The sequence below is a fragment of the Falco cherrug genome, chromosome 6 (genome assembly GCF_023634085.1).
Source record: "Falco cherrug isolate bFalChe1 chromosome 6, bFalChe1.pri, whole genome shotgun sequence".
In the NCBI taxonomy this organism is placed as follows: Eukaryota; Metazoa; Chordata; class Aves; order Falconiformes; family Falconidae; genus Falco; species Falco cherrug.
Window position 1 is genome coordinate 89,658,501 of NC_073702.1, and position 19,584 is coordinate 89,678,084.

A 19,584-nucleotide genomic window follows, 5' to 3' on the forward strand; every position below is an offset into this window, starting at 1 on the left:
CATGATCTGGTTTTATATACCTCCTTCCCCATTGCACTTGCATACATTGTGTTGATAGTGACTGTTGGTCAGATGATGTTTGTTGTTATGCTAGATAAAAATCTACAGGGTTTTCCTTATATTTACGATTCCATTTAAAGCATGTTTTTTTTCTTTATGTGCCAGTAGGCATCATGGCCAGTAAGCACTTGTTGTTTACTGAATACTGCTCTTTTTTCAGGCTTGCAGACCAGATGAGGATGATGAATTTTCCTCAGTGGTTTGATTTACTGAAGAATATTTTTTCTAAGTTTACCACCTTCCTCAAGAGAATAAAGGTAAGACATTCATTTGCCAAGAGTTTCACCTAATTCAGACATGAAAGGGAATTAAGTTACTTTCCATTTGAAGTCTTAAGGTGTTGGTTTTGCTTATAGAGCTCAAATTTTTGATTGAAAGAAGGATATGTGAATATCGGCATCCAGGGCAAAAATGATTAGTGCTAACAAAGAGAGCAGTGGGAAGGAGATAATACCTCTTGTTGCGTGATTGCATCCATTTCAGGCTGCTAGGGATTAGGACAGAACTTTTGTATGTGTTAGATTGCTCCAAATGAGGTTTCTTTCACCATTCTCAGAAACAGCTGATATTGGTTACCATCAGACGGACAGGTCTGCCTCCAAATGCTAATTATGCAATAGAAAATAAAGCCAGGATTTAGTTTAATTTCATGGGTAAAAGAAAATCCCTTTCTAGCACAAGTTTGTGGCACAGGGTTTTGGTTTTTTTTTTGTAATAGAAGTTATATTTGATTCTAGGCAACGTTAAATACTATCCGTAGCGTGGTTTTCTTGGTTCTAGACAAGAACCAAAAAACCAGAGACCTGGCGGACACCTTACAAAAGAACTCTGCTAAAGACAGTACGGTGGACACAGAAGTGGCTTACCTGACTCATGAAGGCATGTTTATAAGTGATGCGTTCAACGAAGGAGACCTCCCGCCTGTAGCAGCTGACACTACCTCTCAACGAAACACTTCCCCAAACAGTGAGCCCTGTAGCAGTGACTCGGTCTCTGAACCAGAGTGCACTACCGATTCCTCATCCAGCAAAGAGCAAACATCATCTTCTGTTACTCCAGGGGCAGTAGAGATGATGTAAGTAGACACACTACCTGTCTCCACTTTGCAGCGTGTTGGAAACCAGATGTTAGGTGCAGGCAGTTGTTTCTGATGATAGAGTACGAAAATTACTTTGAACGAATGTGCTTTTCTAGGTAAGTGAAGTGCAGTGGCTCTCCCCCATCTGCCCTGGAGACTGCCATCAGACTGCACTATCCCCAGCTCACCTTTTTTTTTATTTGTCTTGTTTTCACCTCTATGCATAGTGGTACAGGGACTGATTGTGTCAGTTCTTACAGAAAAGGGCCCCTTCTCCATCTGTTCTGTTGGGGAGCCTGCTTCTGTAGAGAGCAGGAGAGATGCAAGCCTAGCCTCGTGAAAGATAGCTTGTCACGCCTTTAACAGGCAGAAGCATCTGTTTCCTGTCCATGTTTCCTATGGCTATTTTTTTCTGTTGTTTTCTTTTTTTAAGCTGGCTTTATGGAGTACACCTTGATAAATTCTAGAGAAAAATCTGCTATTCGTTGTCAACTGTTTGACTTGCATGGTTAAATAAATCCATCTTGGTGCTTTGCGAACATAGGCAGTGCTGCCCTGTGGTGCTCCAGACTCCAGAGCTGTAACATTTTGGCATCCTTTTATGCATGTTATTTATGGCTGGAAGTCAGAGCTACCGTTTCAAAAGGACCAGGTATAGTGTGTGTGAGACTCGGGCATGAGCCACTTAAAAAGGCAGCATGTCTGGATACAGGGTTCTATGAAGCAAAATTGAAATACTGCTTGTTACCATGCTGGAAGATGGAAGATAGCAAATGTCCTGCTCGCTCTAGCTGGTTGGTACTTAAACTACTGGTGTGTTTAAGCAACTGTCATTGTTGATAGAGACCTTACCCCTCAAATCACAGTGCTGGCTGAAGGAGATTGTTTTATGCGCAGCATAGTCTAATTAAATCTAATTCAGGCCTCTGTACGTCCAAGCATCCATCATGCGCTGAAGGAGAAATGCAATGTGAAGACGAGTCCAGGGTTACAGTGAGGAGCAGGGAAGGAGAAGGGAGCTGGATCTGAACTGGTCTTGAGCGCTTTGCCAAGTTTGCTAAAAATATGCCACTCAGCTGGGGGTCTGGAGCAATGAAGTTGTTTCCGAGGCTGGTTGCATAACTTCGTTCTAAAATGAACTCGCTTCATCCCTCTTCTGGTTTTCTTTGCACTCTGCTCTGTGTCTGGAGCAGGCTAATAAAATTATACAGTTCTAACAATGTTAGCCCAATTGCTGCTCTGTAGCATCCTGGGTTTTTGCTCTCCTCTTATACTGCCAGTCCCTTCAGCAGCCACGCTGAACCAAAAGATTGTTATCTTAACTAATTACATGAATGGCAGTGCTGTGCTAATGGCTAGCCTCAAAGAGTAGGCAAATCACAAAAGGTTTTTTTAAAAGCACCAATTTAGGAGCCTGAAGTCTAAAGAGCAGATAGAATGACAGCCTATAGATTAAGGTGGCAGGGAGTGCAGAGTATGTATTTTAGGCTTAATGCTTGCATTGGAAGAAAAATACTGTGTTTTATCTGTCAGATGCTTGTGATGCTCAAGTGTTACCAAGCTAGGTAAATTTTAGTTCAGTAAATGTTAATAATATTTGTTGTATTAGTAATGACTATATCATGTTTTGTCTTAGCCCATTAATAACAAATAGAACGTGGATTCAAAACAAAATATAAAGAAGTGCAATTGTACATTTACTTGTTACAGGGATTGACATGACTTTGACAGCAGCTTAGAACATCCCATCTGTACAAAGTGACTTTGGTGATTAACTGACTGTCTGCATTTGACAGTTGCTGCAAGGCTCAGTCCTCCTTCAACCTATGAGCAAAAATACTGGGTTTTTTTATAAATTGATGCTCAACCAACTGGCTCTGTCATTTGTAGGATCAGTGATGACATGAAGCTGACTGACCTGGAACTGGTCAGGCTGGCAAACAATATTCAAGATTTACTTTATAACGCTTCTGATATCTGCCATGATCGTTCAGTCAAGTTCCTCATGGCAAGAGCAAAGGTAAGGAGCTTGGCTCAGACGGCTGTTGGCATCTCATCCTTAATGAGAATTTACTCCCAAGTTACTGGTTTAATGAGCGAGAGTTCTGAAATGGCATTCTCAATTGAAATTAAGTAACTGTTCCTGCTGCTACAGGCACTTGATGCTAATGCCCAGAGCACACAAGCATTAACATATCACATCATTGTAAGGCAATGTGGGTTTCTGCTACTTTTTTTCTTTTCTTTTTTCTTTTTTAATATTCTGACTTGCTGTCTTGGAAGCTCCATGCAGAGAATGCCTATCTATGACCAGGTACCAGCTTGCACTGCAATCTGCCTTCTCTGTCCCATGTAGAGTTAAATAATGTTCTCCTTTGAAATACTCATAGCCCTCAGGCCTGCTGATTAGTCGTTTCTTTATGTCTCTGAATTTTTGTGCTGTTATGTTTCGTTACAATGGTTTTCTTTGCGTATAGGATGGCTTCCTAGAGAAGCTGAATTCCAACGAGTTTGTTGCTCTTTCTCGCTTGATGGAAGGCTTTATCTTAGATACTGAGCAGATCTGTGGCAGGAAAAGTATGTCCTTGCGAGGAGCACTTCAGAGTCAAGCTAATAGATTTGTGAATAGATTCCATGAGGAGAGGAAGACGAAACTAAGGTATCTCTGGGTAGAAGATTTTTGTGTTCTTACATGAATAATTTTATCAATCATATGCCAGGCAGACACGGTCTTTTGTTGCTTAGAATGCTAGTAAGCAAGTTGTACTTGAGAGCAGGGAGTGAAAAAACTGTATTAAAATCCAAATCTTTTCAATTGGTTTAGACTTCTAAGGTTTTCATAACTTAACTTCTTCAAAGTGGATTGTTCTACAGTTGCCTAAAGGAGGACATGATAGCTACAGGAAGTCCTCAAGACTGCCAGCGAAGGGCAGGATTGCTGTGTCTCAGGGCTTGAGTAACTTTGGGATAATTCACTTCCAACTGTTTTAAAAAAAAAACAAAACAGCGACACAAAAAAATAACAGAAAACCCAAAACAAAACCAACAAATAACCCAACCTAAAAACCTCCATCAAAAACAATAACAACAACAACAACAACAACAACAAAAAAAACAACCCTTGGGGAACAGCCTTCCCAGTATCATACATCAAGTCATTTTGCTCTCATCCATCAAAAGCTCTTAAAATTCCAATGATTACTCATTGCTTCGGTGGCAGTGATCTCATAAGGATCTTTATTGCCTATTGTAGTCTTTTGTTCTCTATGATAGTTTGAATGAACAAATTGTGAGATCTCTAGGCCAAGATGGTGTTTTCCTGTTTTGCTACTGCCAATTGTTGGGCACCTCTTTAAAATGAAGATGAATAACATAACATTTTGGGCCACTGGCTTTTTTTAAAATTACTGTAGTTTTAATTCTATACTGTTACAGGCAGGAAAAGCATCAAGACAAGGTGTTTCATTTTCTCAGTCTCCTCTCTTTTGTGTTTATAACTAGCCTGCTTTTGGACAACGAGCGCTGGAAGCAAGCTGAAGTTCCTGCTGAATTTCAGGATCTTGTTGATTCGGTGTCAGACGGCAGAATTTCTCTCCCTGAAAAAAAAACAGCAGGTGTGTATCTTTCCAGTCTGTGCTGGTTTTGGCTGGGATAGAGTTAATTTTCTTCTTAGTAGGTGATACAGTGCTGTGTCCTACTGTTAACTGAATTTATTATCAGCAAATGCTGCTATTGAAAGTTGACGGACATATTCCAATGTCATTCTTGATCTGTGTTTGCTCAGTGTCTTCTGGGGGAATCAGAAGGAAGTTGATAGCTTTTTTTTTTTCTTTTTTCTATTACCAGTGTTGAAACTTCTTGTGCTGACCTTAAAAACATGGATGTTTTTTTGAAAACCCATTTAAGTGTTAGCACAGGGTTAGCACAGCTAATTTTTTTTATACGTGTATTCACAGTGTAGAGGCTTACAGTCTTTGTGCAAATTCAGTCTTTCCCCAGAACGTACCACTGAAGTGTTGCAAGGGCCCAAGGAGTGCGTGTGTGTGCTCAGCCCCCCTTAAACAAAGCTTGCTCCTTCCCCCTGCTTCATCTGCCACTTGTTCAAATGAAAGGCAGCATGCTGTGTGGCTGCTCATGGAAGTGAAAACTCATGTGCGCTCAATTATTTACCTTGCCACAGAAACCTCATTTGACCTCAGACAAGTCAGACTTTTCTCCTCGTGCCCCATTTCTATCTGTGCAAATTGGAATGCATGATGCATTCTTACTTTGTGGGGATACTCATCCAGTATTGCCGCGGTGAATGCGTGTGAGCAGCTAGAAGAAGAGGAAAACGTACATAGGGGGGAAGGAAAATGGCAATAGATGAGAAGGAAGAAAATACGGTAATGTCGTGGTGGAGAAACCCCGACCCCCCCAAAAGGAATACAGCAGAAACAGAGAGCGTGTTAGGCAATAATCACTCCGCTTACGGAACACCACACCAAGATATGCTCATCGACCATTGCTCTTAAAATAAGCTTTTGCAGCTTCCTTCAAGAAGACAGGAAACTGGCAGCATCAAGTTTAGCATGAAAAACTGCATCAGTAAGAGCTTCTACTCTGAAGCCTAAGGAAGAAGTGGTTTGAAGCTAAAATATTAATATACACAGCAAATCATTTGAGAATGTATAGTAGAAAACCTAATGGTGCTTTCTGCTTTTCTTCTTCTATTTGTAAACTGTTGTATTTGAAGTTTCTAAGTCTGTAATGACTGTGGGACTTTGGGGAATTTTTTGATCTAAAATCCCAGTGGATAATAAAGTAACTTTATGGGTTGTAATAATTACGATGGGTGGCCAACTATGTAATAAATATTGTAAGAGAGCAGTGCTCCCAAGATTGATTGTTGTTTTTTCAAGCCTCAGCAAGTGAACACTTAAGTTTTTAGAAATTTAGAAACTAGCAGGTTTTGTACTTGTTTTTAGTTCAACTCATCCCTTTTCCTTTCTTGCTAAAATATCTAGCTACTGAAGAAAGAAAGCCAACAGAATTTCTTATTGTTGAAGGACAAAAATATGCAACAGTTGGGTAAGATGCACTCTTTTCTCTTAGCAGTGGATTGGTTAGCAAGAACTTTTGAGTAGAACTGTGATAACAGCTTTAGCAATGTTATTTAAATAAAAAAAACCAAACCTCTCCTCTCACAGGCTAGTTTCTTTTTAGTTCTCAGTTATAAAACATTGCAAGCTCTTCTGCACATTAAGATGCTGTTTCTTTTCTGAATGACTAGGCTAAATTTATGGTTTCATTTGAATATGCGGGTTTTTCCAATTATTTCATGAAAACACATGGTCCTTAAAATACGGGTTTGTCTTTGTAGCACACTTGTTATTTCTTGCAATATAGATAATCTCTGGCAAAATCATAGAATGGTTTGGGTTGGAAGGGACCTTTAAAGGTCATCTAGTCCAGCCCCCTGCAGTGAGCAGGGACATCTGCAACTGGGCCAGGTTGCTCAGAGCCCCCTCCAACCTGGCCTGGAGTGTTTCCAGGGATGGGGCATCTCCAGCCCCTCTGGGCAACCTCTGCCAGTGTTTCGCTGCCCACATTGTAAAAAACATCTTCCTTGTATCTAGTCTGAATCGACCCTCCTTTAGTTTACGACCATTACCCCTTGTCTTATCACTACAGGCCCTACTAAAAGGTCTGTCCCCATCTTTTGAGCCCCCTTTAAGTACTGAAAGGCCGCAATAAGGTCTCCTTGGAGCCTTCTCTTCTCCAGGCTGAGCAATTCCAAAGTACATGAGTCTGCTGCTGAATGATTGCTTATCTCATTTAGTATAAGAAATAAGATACAGGCTATCTCAGAAGCTGCATACCCTGTATCCTGATTGCTTTGGATTGGAAAGTAGTTTCTTAAAGCTGGTTATATCAAAGGCATTTTAAAGTATATGATGCTCACATACTTCTTTCATTAAAAGCATGCTGTGTTTCCAAAGACTGTGAGGCTTTAGCATTAAATATGCATGAGAGTGTTTTTGGAGAGGGAGTAAAATCTGGAAAATCTCACTCCCCAGAGTCCTAACATTGATTTACCCCAAACTTAAAAGTTCTGTTTTACATAATGTCTTTGACCAGCTGTCTTTTTATGAGTTGCTTCATGATGATGCATCATTGTTCAATTAGAAACAGAAGCTGATGGCTCAGAACTACTGTGCCAGCCAACTGATATCACTGCAAAAGAGCATTTCAGGTCGAGTAGGAGCATTTGAACATGCTTTAAAGAATAAAATTTACCTAACAGATGAATGTCTTTGATAATCCATCTCAGCTCGTTTGAAACTCATTTTACTTAGCTCTGTGAAGCAATTGTCAGCTTCATGTTGGTACAAATATTTGTTTCATTTCAACACACTTCTATATACAGTTTCATTGTATTTAATCAAATAAAATGCATTCACGAAAAAAAGCCTAGATGTTCCCCCAAAATCCTCCAGCTCTTTATTTCCAGTTGGTTCTTCATCTTTCTGCACTCAACTGCCTAAAGGAAGAAAGAGATTTAACTTTTTGAAATGTTAGAGTATCGACTCTGAACATTTGATCTTGCCTTAGTTTTCCTGCCTTCTGTGTACCTGAATTCAAAGGAGAGTACCTGCTCTTTGTTGAGCCTTCTTAATTCCATCCAGTAGCTCCCAAATTCTCCAGTGCCTGCAGAATTCAAGGGAAATTACAGGTGTTGAGCACCTTTGAATTTTTGGTGCTGTTTCTTCACAGCTGCCTTCTCTGTTTGCAGCTCCTTAGCATTCATTACATCCATTTCAGTGGTGGCTGTTGTCTACATTCTGTGGATTTTTATACTTGCTCAAAGTTGGCCAGAATTATATAGTATAAGAAAGGAGCTTTGGAATTTTTGTCCCCTGCCAACATCTGTGTGGAGACTTCCAGTTCCATAGTAGCTGTTTTGGAGATTAAAAAGTTACACCAATGAAGCTATGAGATTTTTCTCTCATATACATTAAGTACTTTGTCCGCATGCCACCCTGTGGAATGAGAATTCTTTATAACTGTCATTATGTATATCTTCTTTTATGTTTTACTTCTCCTTCAGGTCAGTTGGTGAGTTTGTTTAATGCTATAATCTCTAGCATTAGGTAGCTTTCTATCAACATGACTGGCCTGTGTTTGATTTTTCAACATCATCTGTGCACTGAGATGACATATTTGGCTGTTTCCTCTCTTGTAGGACAGTATTGCTGTTAATAAGAATAATCCTTGAATACTGCCAGTGTGTGGATAACATTCCTTCCATCACCACTGACATGCTTACCCGCCTGTCTGATTTACTGAAGGTATGACACTAAATGTACTGTCTGCGCTAATCGGGGGTATTCAGGGCACGCAACGTGTCTTACTGTCTATAATGCTTCACATGTGTTTTATGATTTCATATCAATTACAGAAAATGTATAGAAATTATTGCATTTGTTACTACACCATAAAGCGGCCTTTTAAGCTAAGTGCATTAAAGATGCAATTTATTGTGTGTATTAACTTCAGGAAGGCTGTCTTTCCTCTTGTTCACCTGGAGTATTGGAAATCCCATCTAGTAGTGTTTGTCAAAACTGCCTGTCCTTCAAGCTGGGTGTAGGATTAATGCTGCTGAAGAAAAAGCAATTTGATCCCAGGTGCCACAGAAATATATCTATATTCAGGAAGGAAATGAGGCCCTTGGTTTTTACAAGTCAGTAGAGGTATAGTCAGTAGAAGCATGAAAAATAGTATGGGATGAAGCTTCTGTTGTAAAATGTGCAGATGATGAAAGACCAGGACCTTTTTGTCATTTATTTCTCGCTAGAGAAGAGGAAAGCCGGTAGAGCACAGATACTGCAAGGTGATATAAGTAAACAATAATAAAAGGAGCACAGGAATGCACTTTAAAGCTGTCACATATATCTATATATCTATATATAATAATCTAGGCTCCAAAACCTAGCAGTTAATTTATTTCAAGGTTTTCACTTGTATCTTTGCCCGCAAAGGTTATGTCAGGTATTAAGAGTTCTGAAGACAAGCATAATCGATAAAAGATTAATAGATTCTACTCTACAAAATTATATTTTACATAAGGTGGGGGATGGAGGAGGGGAAACACACGACAGAAGATGGACCTTTAAATAATCTTCACGTTGGTAGTTCTTGTCTGAATAACCAGATGCAGGAACACTCCTCCCTGCAGCCAATTCAGATTCATGCCCAGACCTTCCTGTCTGAAAGCACTATCGCACTATCCAAGCCCATCGGTCAGGCTGGGACTGGGGATGCCCCTCTTCACCTCTCTTTCTCCAGCTGCTGCTTCATTTAGGTCTCCCAGCCCCTTTTTGCAGGCAGGCAGGACGGCAGCAGATGCCTCAAACTCAGCCGGACTTGCATCTCTGTGTTAATTCTCTCTCCCTACCATATCTTGTTCTAGCTCTGCGTCATTTGTGTTTTACTCCTTGGTATCCAAACACTGTGTGCAGTCTCATTATTGTCTTTCCTGTCTGGCAGCAAGGTGCCATCAATTGGAGAGATGACAAGAACAAGTAGCAAAAACGAAAGGTCATTTATTACACTTTGAACAAAATAAGACCACTCAAGGTGTCCTTGCAGGTCACCGCTTTTTGTTTGACAACTGTCAGAGCCAGCAAGCTTTGAAGGTAGCCAGAGCTAGGCTTTATTGTGCTGGAAACTGCAGAGTGTTCCCAGGTCATGAAATTCCAGGCTGTTTTGAACTATGGCTGCAACCAGAGTGAAATGACACCTGTGTATGGGCAAAACCAGCACTGCGATGACTGGAGCTGCTCAGCGGGTGCCGAGGAGAAGGCTCCAGCCCCGGTGCCCGAGCTCCGCGGTGCTTTCCTCCAGGCAGTCACAAGGAGGGGGTGTTGCTCCTTTGATGTTTCAGCCGTGCTGCTGCCTCGCTGCTTTGTCTGCAACAGGCCGTCCGGTAACTAGGGTGGATGAAAGGCAGGGGGAGAGTACCAGTGTCTTATCATCCTTTATAGAGCGTGTTTTTAACGGTCTGCCACGCAGTCATACCTCAGAGGAGCTTGGGCTGTGTAGGGTGTATCTGTCGTTGGCTCAGTGGATCTACTTCTGAAGTCCACCAGGAGGCAGAAGAAAAGGTCTTGCTTTTCAGGAGGAGGAGATGAAGGTGTGTCAGCCCGTCTCAGGCCTGACTTCTGTCTGAGCAGAGTAGATTGTGCCTCTTCCGGGTCAGGAGCCACACGTAGCTCAGGTTCGGTTGTGGCACTGGGTCTGGGTTGCTTTCCTGGTCCCAGATCCACCACTCTGGTGGCCCAGAGTGGGTGTGTGGGGTTCACCGTGTATCCTCTGTGGTCCTGAGTTTTGTGACTGACTGCAGGCAACAGCCAGAAAAATTGTTTCCTGATTTTACTCAAGGGGAGGGTTGAAATTTTGAGTTTGTTCATGCGTTATTCTGAAGCAAGACCTGTGAGGCAGGATTGTGGCCCACAAAAAAAAGGACCTGTATTTGGGGGAAATCCTCTTGTATTGCAGACACAAGCTGCAGGGCAACCTTGTCACAATTCCCTGTGAATCCTTCAGGTGTGTGAGAAAGGGTCAGGTCTCTGTAGGTTTTGCCCCTCAGTCAACAAGGTCAGTTCTGTTCAAACATGAGCCCTGGGTCTTCTGCTCTCCATTCAGTGCAGGAATCGGGGACAACAGCAATGCCTCCTCTGTCTCTGTTGCATCACCCAACCAGTCTAAAGTATCTGATGCCTCAAGCTGGGTGGGTGATGGAGCAGAATGCCAAAATAAGGCAGAATATGCTAACAGGATCCGTCTTGCTGTCCAGATGCATTTAATGATAATTTCTTTTCTCCTGTAACTAAGTTAGGAAGATTAAGTCAGAAGGCAGCCACTATACCTGGAATTCTTACAGAACTGTTCTTTGATGTGGCTTAACATCTTCTGTGCATCATTTCTTAATCTCAGTATTTTGTAGTGTTGCAGACACAGATTCAGCCTGCTCGGCAGCAGTGAGTTTCAGTACTTTTAAAGTTTTCATTAACAGCAGCAGTGAGGAAGGTCTGGAGCCAGGGCAGAAACTTGTTCTTCAGGTATTTTCCATTCTGATATTACACTTGTCTACTCAGCAAAACTAGTGAGATCCTTCCCCTTCACTCCATCCAAGGTCCTGGTTTGAGAAGTATGTTTTACAGATTTCTAGTACAAAGTTGTTCTTGTGTACAGCTTTCAAAGCAAGGCTGAACATAGCTAGCTAGTTTTCACACTGAGAGAAGCCTCACCCAAAGTTCCCGTAGAGAAGCAGAAGTTAGTCCCTGAATTGAAATCACTGAATAGCTGTTTTTAATAGCAGTATTTCTGCTTCCCTTTGCTGAAATGCTGCCTCGAGTGCTTTAGCTTAAGCCAAGTCAAAAAATACTACGGGCCAGAGACTACTGAGAGTGGTGAAAAAGTTCCCATTGTCTTACTAGTTAGCAGTCGTGGGCTCCTCTGTGGTGAGGAGTATGTGAAACTCTGGAGCTGGCCTTCATAATAATAGATTTAATCTTGCAAAGTTCTGTTGACGGTGTTTCTAAACTGTGGTTATGTGTAGTTGTTAAAAGAGCCAGCATGCGTTTTCACTATCTTTTTCTTTCTCACAGTATTTCAACTCTCGAAGTTGCCAACTAGTGCTTGGAGCTGGTGCATTACAAGTTGTTGGTTTGAAAACAATCACTACAAAAAACCTAGGTATGGATTTCTCTATTTAAAATGTCAAAGCTTGTTCTCCTGCCTGTTAAAAAGGAAAAAAAAAAACCCAACACAAAAAAACCCCTAAACATTTATGATAAGCTATGTTTGTGTTGTGGTCCTGTGCACAGAACACAGGGTGGTAAGACCTTGCAAGTTAGGGGTTAAAATATGCATAAAAACTAGTGAGTTGTCTGATTAAGGGGTGCACTAAAATCCTTCAAATTCCTTTGCTGTTTACTGGATCACTTTAAATACAAAGCTTCACTGTGTTACATGAAGGGAAACGTAAGAACAAATATATAGGTGAGCAAGTTTTCCATGAAAACGTCTTGACCGTGGGAAGATGTAGTTACTTTTTCAGTGGTGACTTTGGCATGCTTAGGAGCTGCTTAGTGTTCAGATCTTGAGACTGGAGGTACACAGGTAGAGGAGTGCAGCCAAACCCCTGGCTCCCCCTGCACTTCGCTGAGCTGTGCTGTCCCGTCTGCCCTGGGGTGCTGTATTCTGTAGTGTCGTGTCCACATACAGCTCTTGTGGGTTATAACTGCGCGTCAGTAATGCACAAAATCATTTCTGTCGGTGGCTCTGAATCGAATAGTTAGCCTTTATGTGGCTACATGTCCCAGCGCAGTCAGGTAACTTACGGCTCTGTGACTGTGTGCTGAATCCAAACTACGATTTGGGCTTTAGTTTCTCATTTTCAGCATGTAGCTATTCAGCTGAGTTGCCAGCCCCAAGGTACCTGCCTGGACTGCTTCCCCTGCTCTGAAAAGCTGGGGAGAACTAGGTGCCTGGTTCCGTGCTACAGAAAAGTCTGACACGCTGGTTGAGACCCCTGTTTTTAAACTATCTCCAAATTTAGAGCCTTTGGTTGATGGGTTGAAGCAGGTATTTGGACTTGCGGTTCCCATGTTTCAGGGTGTCCTGATTACCAGCCTGCATTTCCCTTTTTGAAAGGGACTAGCTTGAGGAGGATGGGTTGGGAGGCTTCCCCCCAAGGGGCTGCGGCCATAGTGTGTGAGCAGAGAAAAGTTGGGGTGGATCCTTGCTCCAGAGGGCTTGGCCAGTGGGGTGACCATGCTGGCACCACCATGTGTCCTGCTGCCAGCCCAGGCCCTGTCAGCCGCAGGAGAAGCCTGGTTGTGGGAACTGGGCCAGCACCGCAGGCAGGAGCAGACTGGGCAGCTGAGCACTGGCAGGGCAGGGTGCTTAGGTAAACCTCCTGCAGAAGTAGTATTGATGCCTTGAGAATGTGGCTGCTGAGGTGAGGTAGCTGATGAGTCAGGTCTTTTGAGATCTCCCCGATGTCTACATGTGCTCAGGGCTCAAAATGTCAAGTAGACACTTAAAGCCTCTTGTAAAATTAGTCCCTTGTCCCATATCTTAGAGAAGCTGGGTGTGAATGGCCGGGTACCAGTCTGGTGTCTTCACTGGATGGGGTTTCCCAGTGGAAGCAAATGTTTACCTCTCCCCCCCCACCCCCCCTTTTTTTTTTTTTAAAATTAAAAAAGCATGTTAAATTGTGTCAGATACGTTATTTATGTTAAAAGAGATACAGTCTATACAAAATGACTCTTCTTGTGTAATAATTAAGTTATTTTTCTTTCCCTCTCGCTTCTGGATTTACAGCCCTTTCTTCACGTTGCCTACAGCTAATCGTACACTACATTCCTATTATCAGGGCTCATTTTGAAGCTCGACTGCAGCCGAAGCAGTTTAGCATGCTCAGGCATTTTGACCACATTACGAAGGTAATTCTTTTGGCATTTGCTAATTAAACACGAAGTTCTGCTTTTCAACTGTGCTCTGAAGAATATGAATGCCATTAGATAGTGAATAAAACCTGCTTTCTTCCATTACAGGATTATCACGACCACATAGCTGAAATTTCAGCAAAGCTTGTTGCCATAATGGATAGCTTATTTGACAAACTATTATCCAAGGTAATGATTTATGGAAATAATTATACATTCTCGAAATTGCAATTGGAGGTCTAATTATATACAGTCTAGATGTTTCAAATGGAGTCTTAACCTTTCCTAATCAGGACTTGTTTGAACTTCTTTAAACTGTATAAACACAAAGCTCTGTGCTGTACTTGTCAATGTGTTTTGTCTTTAACGTTTGCCACCTGGGTGTCATTCGCCTTCACCCACACAAAAAAGATTGTTCGTTTACTCCTTCAGCAGTAACAGAAACGTTTTGTCTGGCCAGATGCTCTGGTGTTTAGAAACTGAAGTGCTCTCCTACCCTCAGTAGTTTTATCCGCTGACAGCTCCTGTCTGCAGCCAGACTGAGCCAGTTCCTGTTCCCTGATTTTCCTGACCGTGTGTCTTTGGAAGTGGGGAGCATGTAATTTCCTGCAGCTGAGGAAACAGCAAAAAACTGCTGGGGAGAAAGAGTTTTTGGAGGGGAAGGACCAGCCCATCTGTTGGGCTGCAGGCCTGGGGACTAGAGCCCTGTGCTTAGCAGTTCCCGCTGTGTGGCAGCGTTAGTAGGCATCCTGTGCCGTGCTGGTAGCGTTTGTGTTTGAACACCGGGCAGTACAGCGGGTTGGTCCTGGGCTGATCCCTCACTGTGACCCAGCTCACGGCGAACCACGCTGCCAGAGCCTGCCCCACGGTGGGACTTCTGGGCCCGCAGACCCCATGCATACAGTGCACAAGCTTTTAAAGCTTAGTGTTTTGCTTTGGATCTTATGCTCTTGGGAGGGGGGTGGAGAAGAAAAGCAGTCCCATGGTGGGAAAAATAAATTAATTCTTTAGTGACAGACTTGATGATTGGCCTGGACCAACCTCTTCCTTGTAGGAAAGACCTCATGAGAAGCACAGGTTGTGGACACGCCAATGGGGGCTGTAGTGAGGCCACTGCAACACGCATTTATGTCTTTCTTGTTGTTTCTATTATGTTATTGTTTATTTTATGTTGTGCTGCTTCTTTTCATCTGTTTCTTTGGGCTATCAAATGGTGTTACCTAAACTTAGGGGAGAAAAATACCAATGGTTTCCCCACCCCCTGTTGTGTTTATACTTTTGAAAACATGTTTATGCCCGTTTCTAAAGGTGTTCTTTTGGTGTTTTTTCCCCAAAGAAAAATACCTGTTCTATTAAGTAAGATGGCTTTTTGGTCACTTTGCCTCTTACCTCTTGAAAATAAAAAAAAAAAAAAACAGCAAGAATTTAATTATTGATACTAAGCAAGTTAGCCCGCGACAAACAAGTAACAGTTTATGTTCTTGATGTTAGGAAGTATCCATCCCTTACTGTCCCTCCATCTTTACATCCCATTCTCCCCTTAGCTGGCATGAGATACAAACTGAGAATATTCCTGTCCTTTAGAGCTCTGAAAGGCTGAGTGGGAGCGCCTGGCTCACGTGAATGCAACCCACAGGGTACAGGAGGGAAGGAGACCGTGTGTTGATTTGCCTTCATTCCTGACAGACCCTGTAACTGGGCTCATCTTGTTCCTGAAATAATGAAATCTTGGCACTGAAAGCTGTGAAGAACATAAACCCAGGAACTTTGCAAATGGGCATGTCAGTGCAACTGTGTCAGTGTGTTCTTTGGTTTCCATGGGTTTTGTGAGAGTCCAAATACTTCAGTGCTTTGTGGATAAAGTGGTCACCTGCTTTGAAGTGTGTAAATCTGAATGAGTAAGCAAGCGAGTTTCATAGCAGTGGGTGTCCAGCGTGCTTTGAAAACAAACATTGCACAGTCTAGAAGCCTGCTTTGTACGAGAGGCAGTTTGATCCCGTAGGTGGGACGTTGACCTGATACCTGGGTAACGTGGGCAGGTTACTTGTGCGTTTCCAGGCTGTGCTTCCCTGTGGGAGCTCTGCGGAACAGGAGCTGTCTTGGTCTTCACACGGTGCCACTGTGATGAGGCTGCGCTCAGCAGGGCGTTTGACAGCAGCACGGACAGTTCCCAGCATCTGTCTGTTAACTTGGGCAGGGAGAGAAAACAGGAACAGGGGTATTTAACAGATCTAATTAACAAGTGAAAAAGGCGTAGGTTTTTAAAAAGGAATACATGTTCATGGAAAAAAATCCAGTGTGATTCACTCCTGTGGGAGTTTCCCATCTTGTGACTGTTTGGACAGAGGAGCGGTAAATTTTTGTCTGATCCCTCACGGTGTTACAGGCCGTTGACCTTAACTGGAGATAAAAATGGCCAGCACCTTGCAGGGCTGGAGCTCGTGTTTCTTTCTGGTGCCGTGACTTTTTCCCCATCACGATGGAGAGTTTGATTTGTCTGTAGTCGTGCAAGAGCCATTGCTGCAGCTTGCAAGATACTGGAAAATTGTAAATCACTGGTTGTCTAACTCGGATTGAGGCACGATCCTGTGCACTGTGCCGTTGTCCCACGCAGGAGGCAGCGCTCCTGGAGTAGTAAGCACTGCTCTTCTGCTACTTCTCCTGTCAAAATTAGGTCACCGGTTTGGCTTTCCTGCGAAGACTTTCTCCAAACTCCCCGTTGCTTTTTTTTTTTTTCTGTCGCACTGAGGCAAGCTTTTTGTCTTTCACAATTCAGGCTAGCGTAAGAGAGAGCATCTCCTCCAATGTGCTTGTAAATAATTTAGTTGTAATGATTCAGCTTTTCCACTGAATTGTGCAAGGCTCTATGGGGAAGCATCACCCTGCCGAAGGTCACCCTGTGCTGGCGCGGCCTCTCCAGCAGGCACGGAAGAGCTGGCTTCCCTGGGCCTGGCACAGCTCTTCAAAGTGCTTCGGAAATCACATTCAGATCTTCCCTATCCAGGGTGAGGGCGTAAGAATTTTGTTCCCTTTGCAGCAAATCTCATGCCATCTGGTGGTTTCCAGTGTCTTGGTTCTTGGATTTCAGTCTACTTTGTTCTTCAAGGTATTTTTGCAGTGGTTTTGTGCATGGGTTTTTTGGTGGTTTTTTGAATAGCTAATATTGAGTTTTCAGGAAGTTCCATCTCCTTGTGCTTTCCTTCTCTCTTCAGAAATGCGGATGCATATGGTGTTAGAGAGGCAGTATTTTCTCATTTAGTACTTGGGGGGCACGTTCCTCGGAGGTAGAATTGCTCGTCTGTCATTGACTCGTGCAGATCTAAAGGAGAGGGCTAGCTAGCAGGCACCTGGCGGGCACCTGTGTGGCTGGCGTGGTGGTTGTTCTCTGCAGCTGCAATTCATAGGGTAATGGAAACCGACTAAAAGTAACAAGCAAAGAGAAGAAGTAACAGAGATGAACAGATGAATTTGGGAAATCCGCAGATTTCATACTGCTTTGAATGTTACTGTTTGCTTATGAAGCAAAAGTGCTAAAAGATTGTGTGATGTGAGTCCTTGGCTGAGTCAGATCGTGCCCAGCAACCGTTTTAATTTGTGATAGGCTAAATGAACCTTGATTCCTGACATCATTAGCAACGCAGGGCTTCAGATGGCTGTTGGAGACTCTCTTATGTAAACCGTTGTACAGTGGTGGAAAGGAGTAACTGGTTGTGGTTTTATTTCCAGTATGAAGTGAAAGCTCCTGTTCCTTCGGCATGCTTCAGGAATATCTGCAAGCAAATGGCAAAGATGCATGAAGCTATCTATGACCTCCTTCCTGAGGAGCAAACTCAGGTGAATGTTATTTTTGAGATTCATGTAATACCTCCTTTGCAAATGCACATGAACTCCGTAAGAAGAGACTTCTGCTTTATCGGGGGTGGGGGTGGAGTGGAATTCTTTTTTTGAGTCTTTGTGAAACTCACACATTAAAGGGGCTGGCAGCAGTCATGCAGACAGCTCGGTCTGAATCGAAGTGCAGGGATGTGCAGGGAGAGGGATGAGACATGAAAAGAACTGACTGATTCCCGCATTTTGAGCTGCATTTTAACGTCGAGAGAGGCGAATCTGCAATCTGGGAATTGGTGCTGAAATTGTGCACCAATGGCAACACTCTGGGGCTGGAGTGCAGCCCTTTTAGGGAATTCTTCTGCAGCGCTGCTCAAACTTGGTGGCTTCCGGAGGTCCCTAGATGTATTATGCAGCCAGATTGTACCAGATGTGCCTTTTCAGTATTTTGCTGCAGTCGCTGCTGCTGCAGAGTTGTAAATCTAAGGACAGGAAGGACTGATCCAGTCACTGAATACACTAAGTTGTAGTTTTTCTTTTGCACTAAATTAAATGGTCCCTTCAGAGTGTTTTTCACGCTTCCTTTTGGACAAAATACTTTTAAGTGGTTATAGTACAGGGAAAAGATTTGTTAGCTTCTAGCCTTAATACAAGTTGCTAGATGTTTCAGATAACAAGAAAAATTCATGCTCCAAACAATGTGTCCTCTAAGTGCAACGCATAACAACTAAGGGAGGGTGTACGCTGTCCTGTGTGTTATAAATTGTATGTGGCCAGAAAGGTTAGGAGGCCGAAGGACTGGCAGAAGGCAAAAATCACATGAATTGCAAAAATAATGCTGAAGGTTAGTAATTTAAGGTGTTGGCAGTGGGTTTCCTCTCTGTAGGCAGTGATGGAAGCAGGGGGATGGTTCCTTACTCTGTTCTGTGGTTTCTTCTAGATGTTGTTTTTACGAATTAACGCAAGCTACAAACTTCACCTGAAGAGGCAGCTGGCCCACCTAAACGTAGTCAATGATGGAGGACCTCTGAACGGGTATGTTTAGGTACTATTTTTATAATGCTTAATTTAAATAAGCAGGTTTTGTCTTCTGCAAGAAAGTTGTGATGGCAGAAGGCAGCCACGCTCCGTGTTTGAGTATGTCCCATTTGGGGCTTTCTCATAGTAGAGGACGTGACTTGTGCCCTTCCATAGTAACCAGGAATACCCTCGGCGTGGTGATAGATTGGGAGCTGGGCGTTGTCCTGCTGGAAACCTGATGCAGCTTTCCTTGGTTTGTGGATTGTTTTTTCTGCCTTGGTGTGACAGCAGTAGCCACAGTTTAATTCGCGAGAATTGCCTGATTCATGAAGCAGTTTTGAAACATGGATGATGACTCATAGGGCACTAGCAAAGGAAAAATGGGAAAAAGCGGTATTTCATCTGTGCGATGGGCAGCTCCTATACAGAAATCGTTTTTACAGCAGAACTAGGTTTGAAAGGGAGATTATGCTCACGGAGCTTTTCCCCTTTCCTGCCCCAGCCCAGCCCTCCACCACCAGCCCAGGTCAGTGGTGCCTGTCCTGAGGGGGCGTTGCTGGCTGTGCCTGGCGTCCCACACCTCCCAGGAAGGCGGATGGCCTCTCGCAGGCCGAATGCTATTGTACGTTGGGTTGTCCCCTGAAATGGAGGGGGTTATGATCATTCTTATTGACCTGGGCTTGCTTGTTTGCAGCGTAGTAAGGCTGTAATTCGGCCAGCCTACCCACACGCAAGAAAGTATTGTCTCAGGTTGAAGAAGCCAGAGAGGGGAGTTTATACGTTTCAAATGTTGCTGGAATTAAGAAGAGTTCTATTCCCGCCAGTTTATTCTTTTTTGTCCTGCCTAAGCTCATTCATCCTTGTACTCTGTGAAAGAGTTTATCTGAAATGGCTTTCTGTGCTCGTGGTGTTTCGCAAGATAACATCCAGTTACCTTTGGCACTTGGTAAGGTGTTTGTAAGCCAACAAGCTTACTGAATAGGAAGCAGGGCTGCAGCAGCCCCAGCCGGAATGAGAACGCCCAGGGCGTGTTTGGGAGTGTTCCACGCTTGGGTTTCTACTCCTGAGCAGCGTGTGTGCCGGCTTCCCCCTGCGCGTTTG

The 19,584-nt window shown here is 43.2% G+C and overlaps 1 protein-coding gene across 5 annotated transcripts in view; it reads left to right on the plus strand.

Moving 5' to 3' along the window:
- The window catches only part of VPS54 (VPS54 subunit of GARP complex), a 53,507-nt gene that overhangs the window by 31,687 nt on the left and 2,236 nt on the right, over window positions 1-19,584 (plus strand). For all 5 annotated transcript variants that reach the window (XM_055713163.1, XM_055713167.1, XM_055713165.1 and 2 more), the window contains 12 exons: window positions 221-317; window positions 798-1,135; window positions 3,029-3,158; window positions 3,616-3,797; window positions 4,640-4,752; window positions 6,145-6,208; window positions 8,364-8,469; window positions 11,791-11,878; window positions 13,511-13,632; window positions 13,744-13,824; window positions 17,362-17,469; window positions 18,404-18,498. In XM_055713163.1, coding sequence (XP_055569138.1) covers window positions 221-317; window positions 798-1,135; window positions 3,029-3,158; window positions 3,616-3,797; window positions 4,640-4,752; window positions 6,145-6,208; window positions 8,364-8,469; window positions 11,791-11,878; window positions 13,511-13,632; window positions 13,744-13,824; window positions 17,362-17,469; window positions 18,404-18,498 — 1,524 coding nt within the window. The remainder of the gene's footprint in view (window positions 1-220; window positions 318-797; window positions 1,136-3,028; window positions 3,159-3,615; window positions 3,798-4,639; window positions 4,753-6,144; window positions 6,209-8,363; window positions 8,470-11,790; window positions 11,879-13,510; window positions 13,633-13,743; window positions 13,825-17,361; window positions 17,470-18,403; window positions 18,499-19,584) is intronic.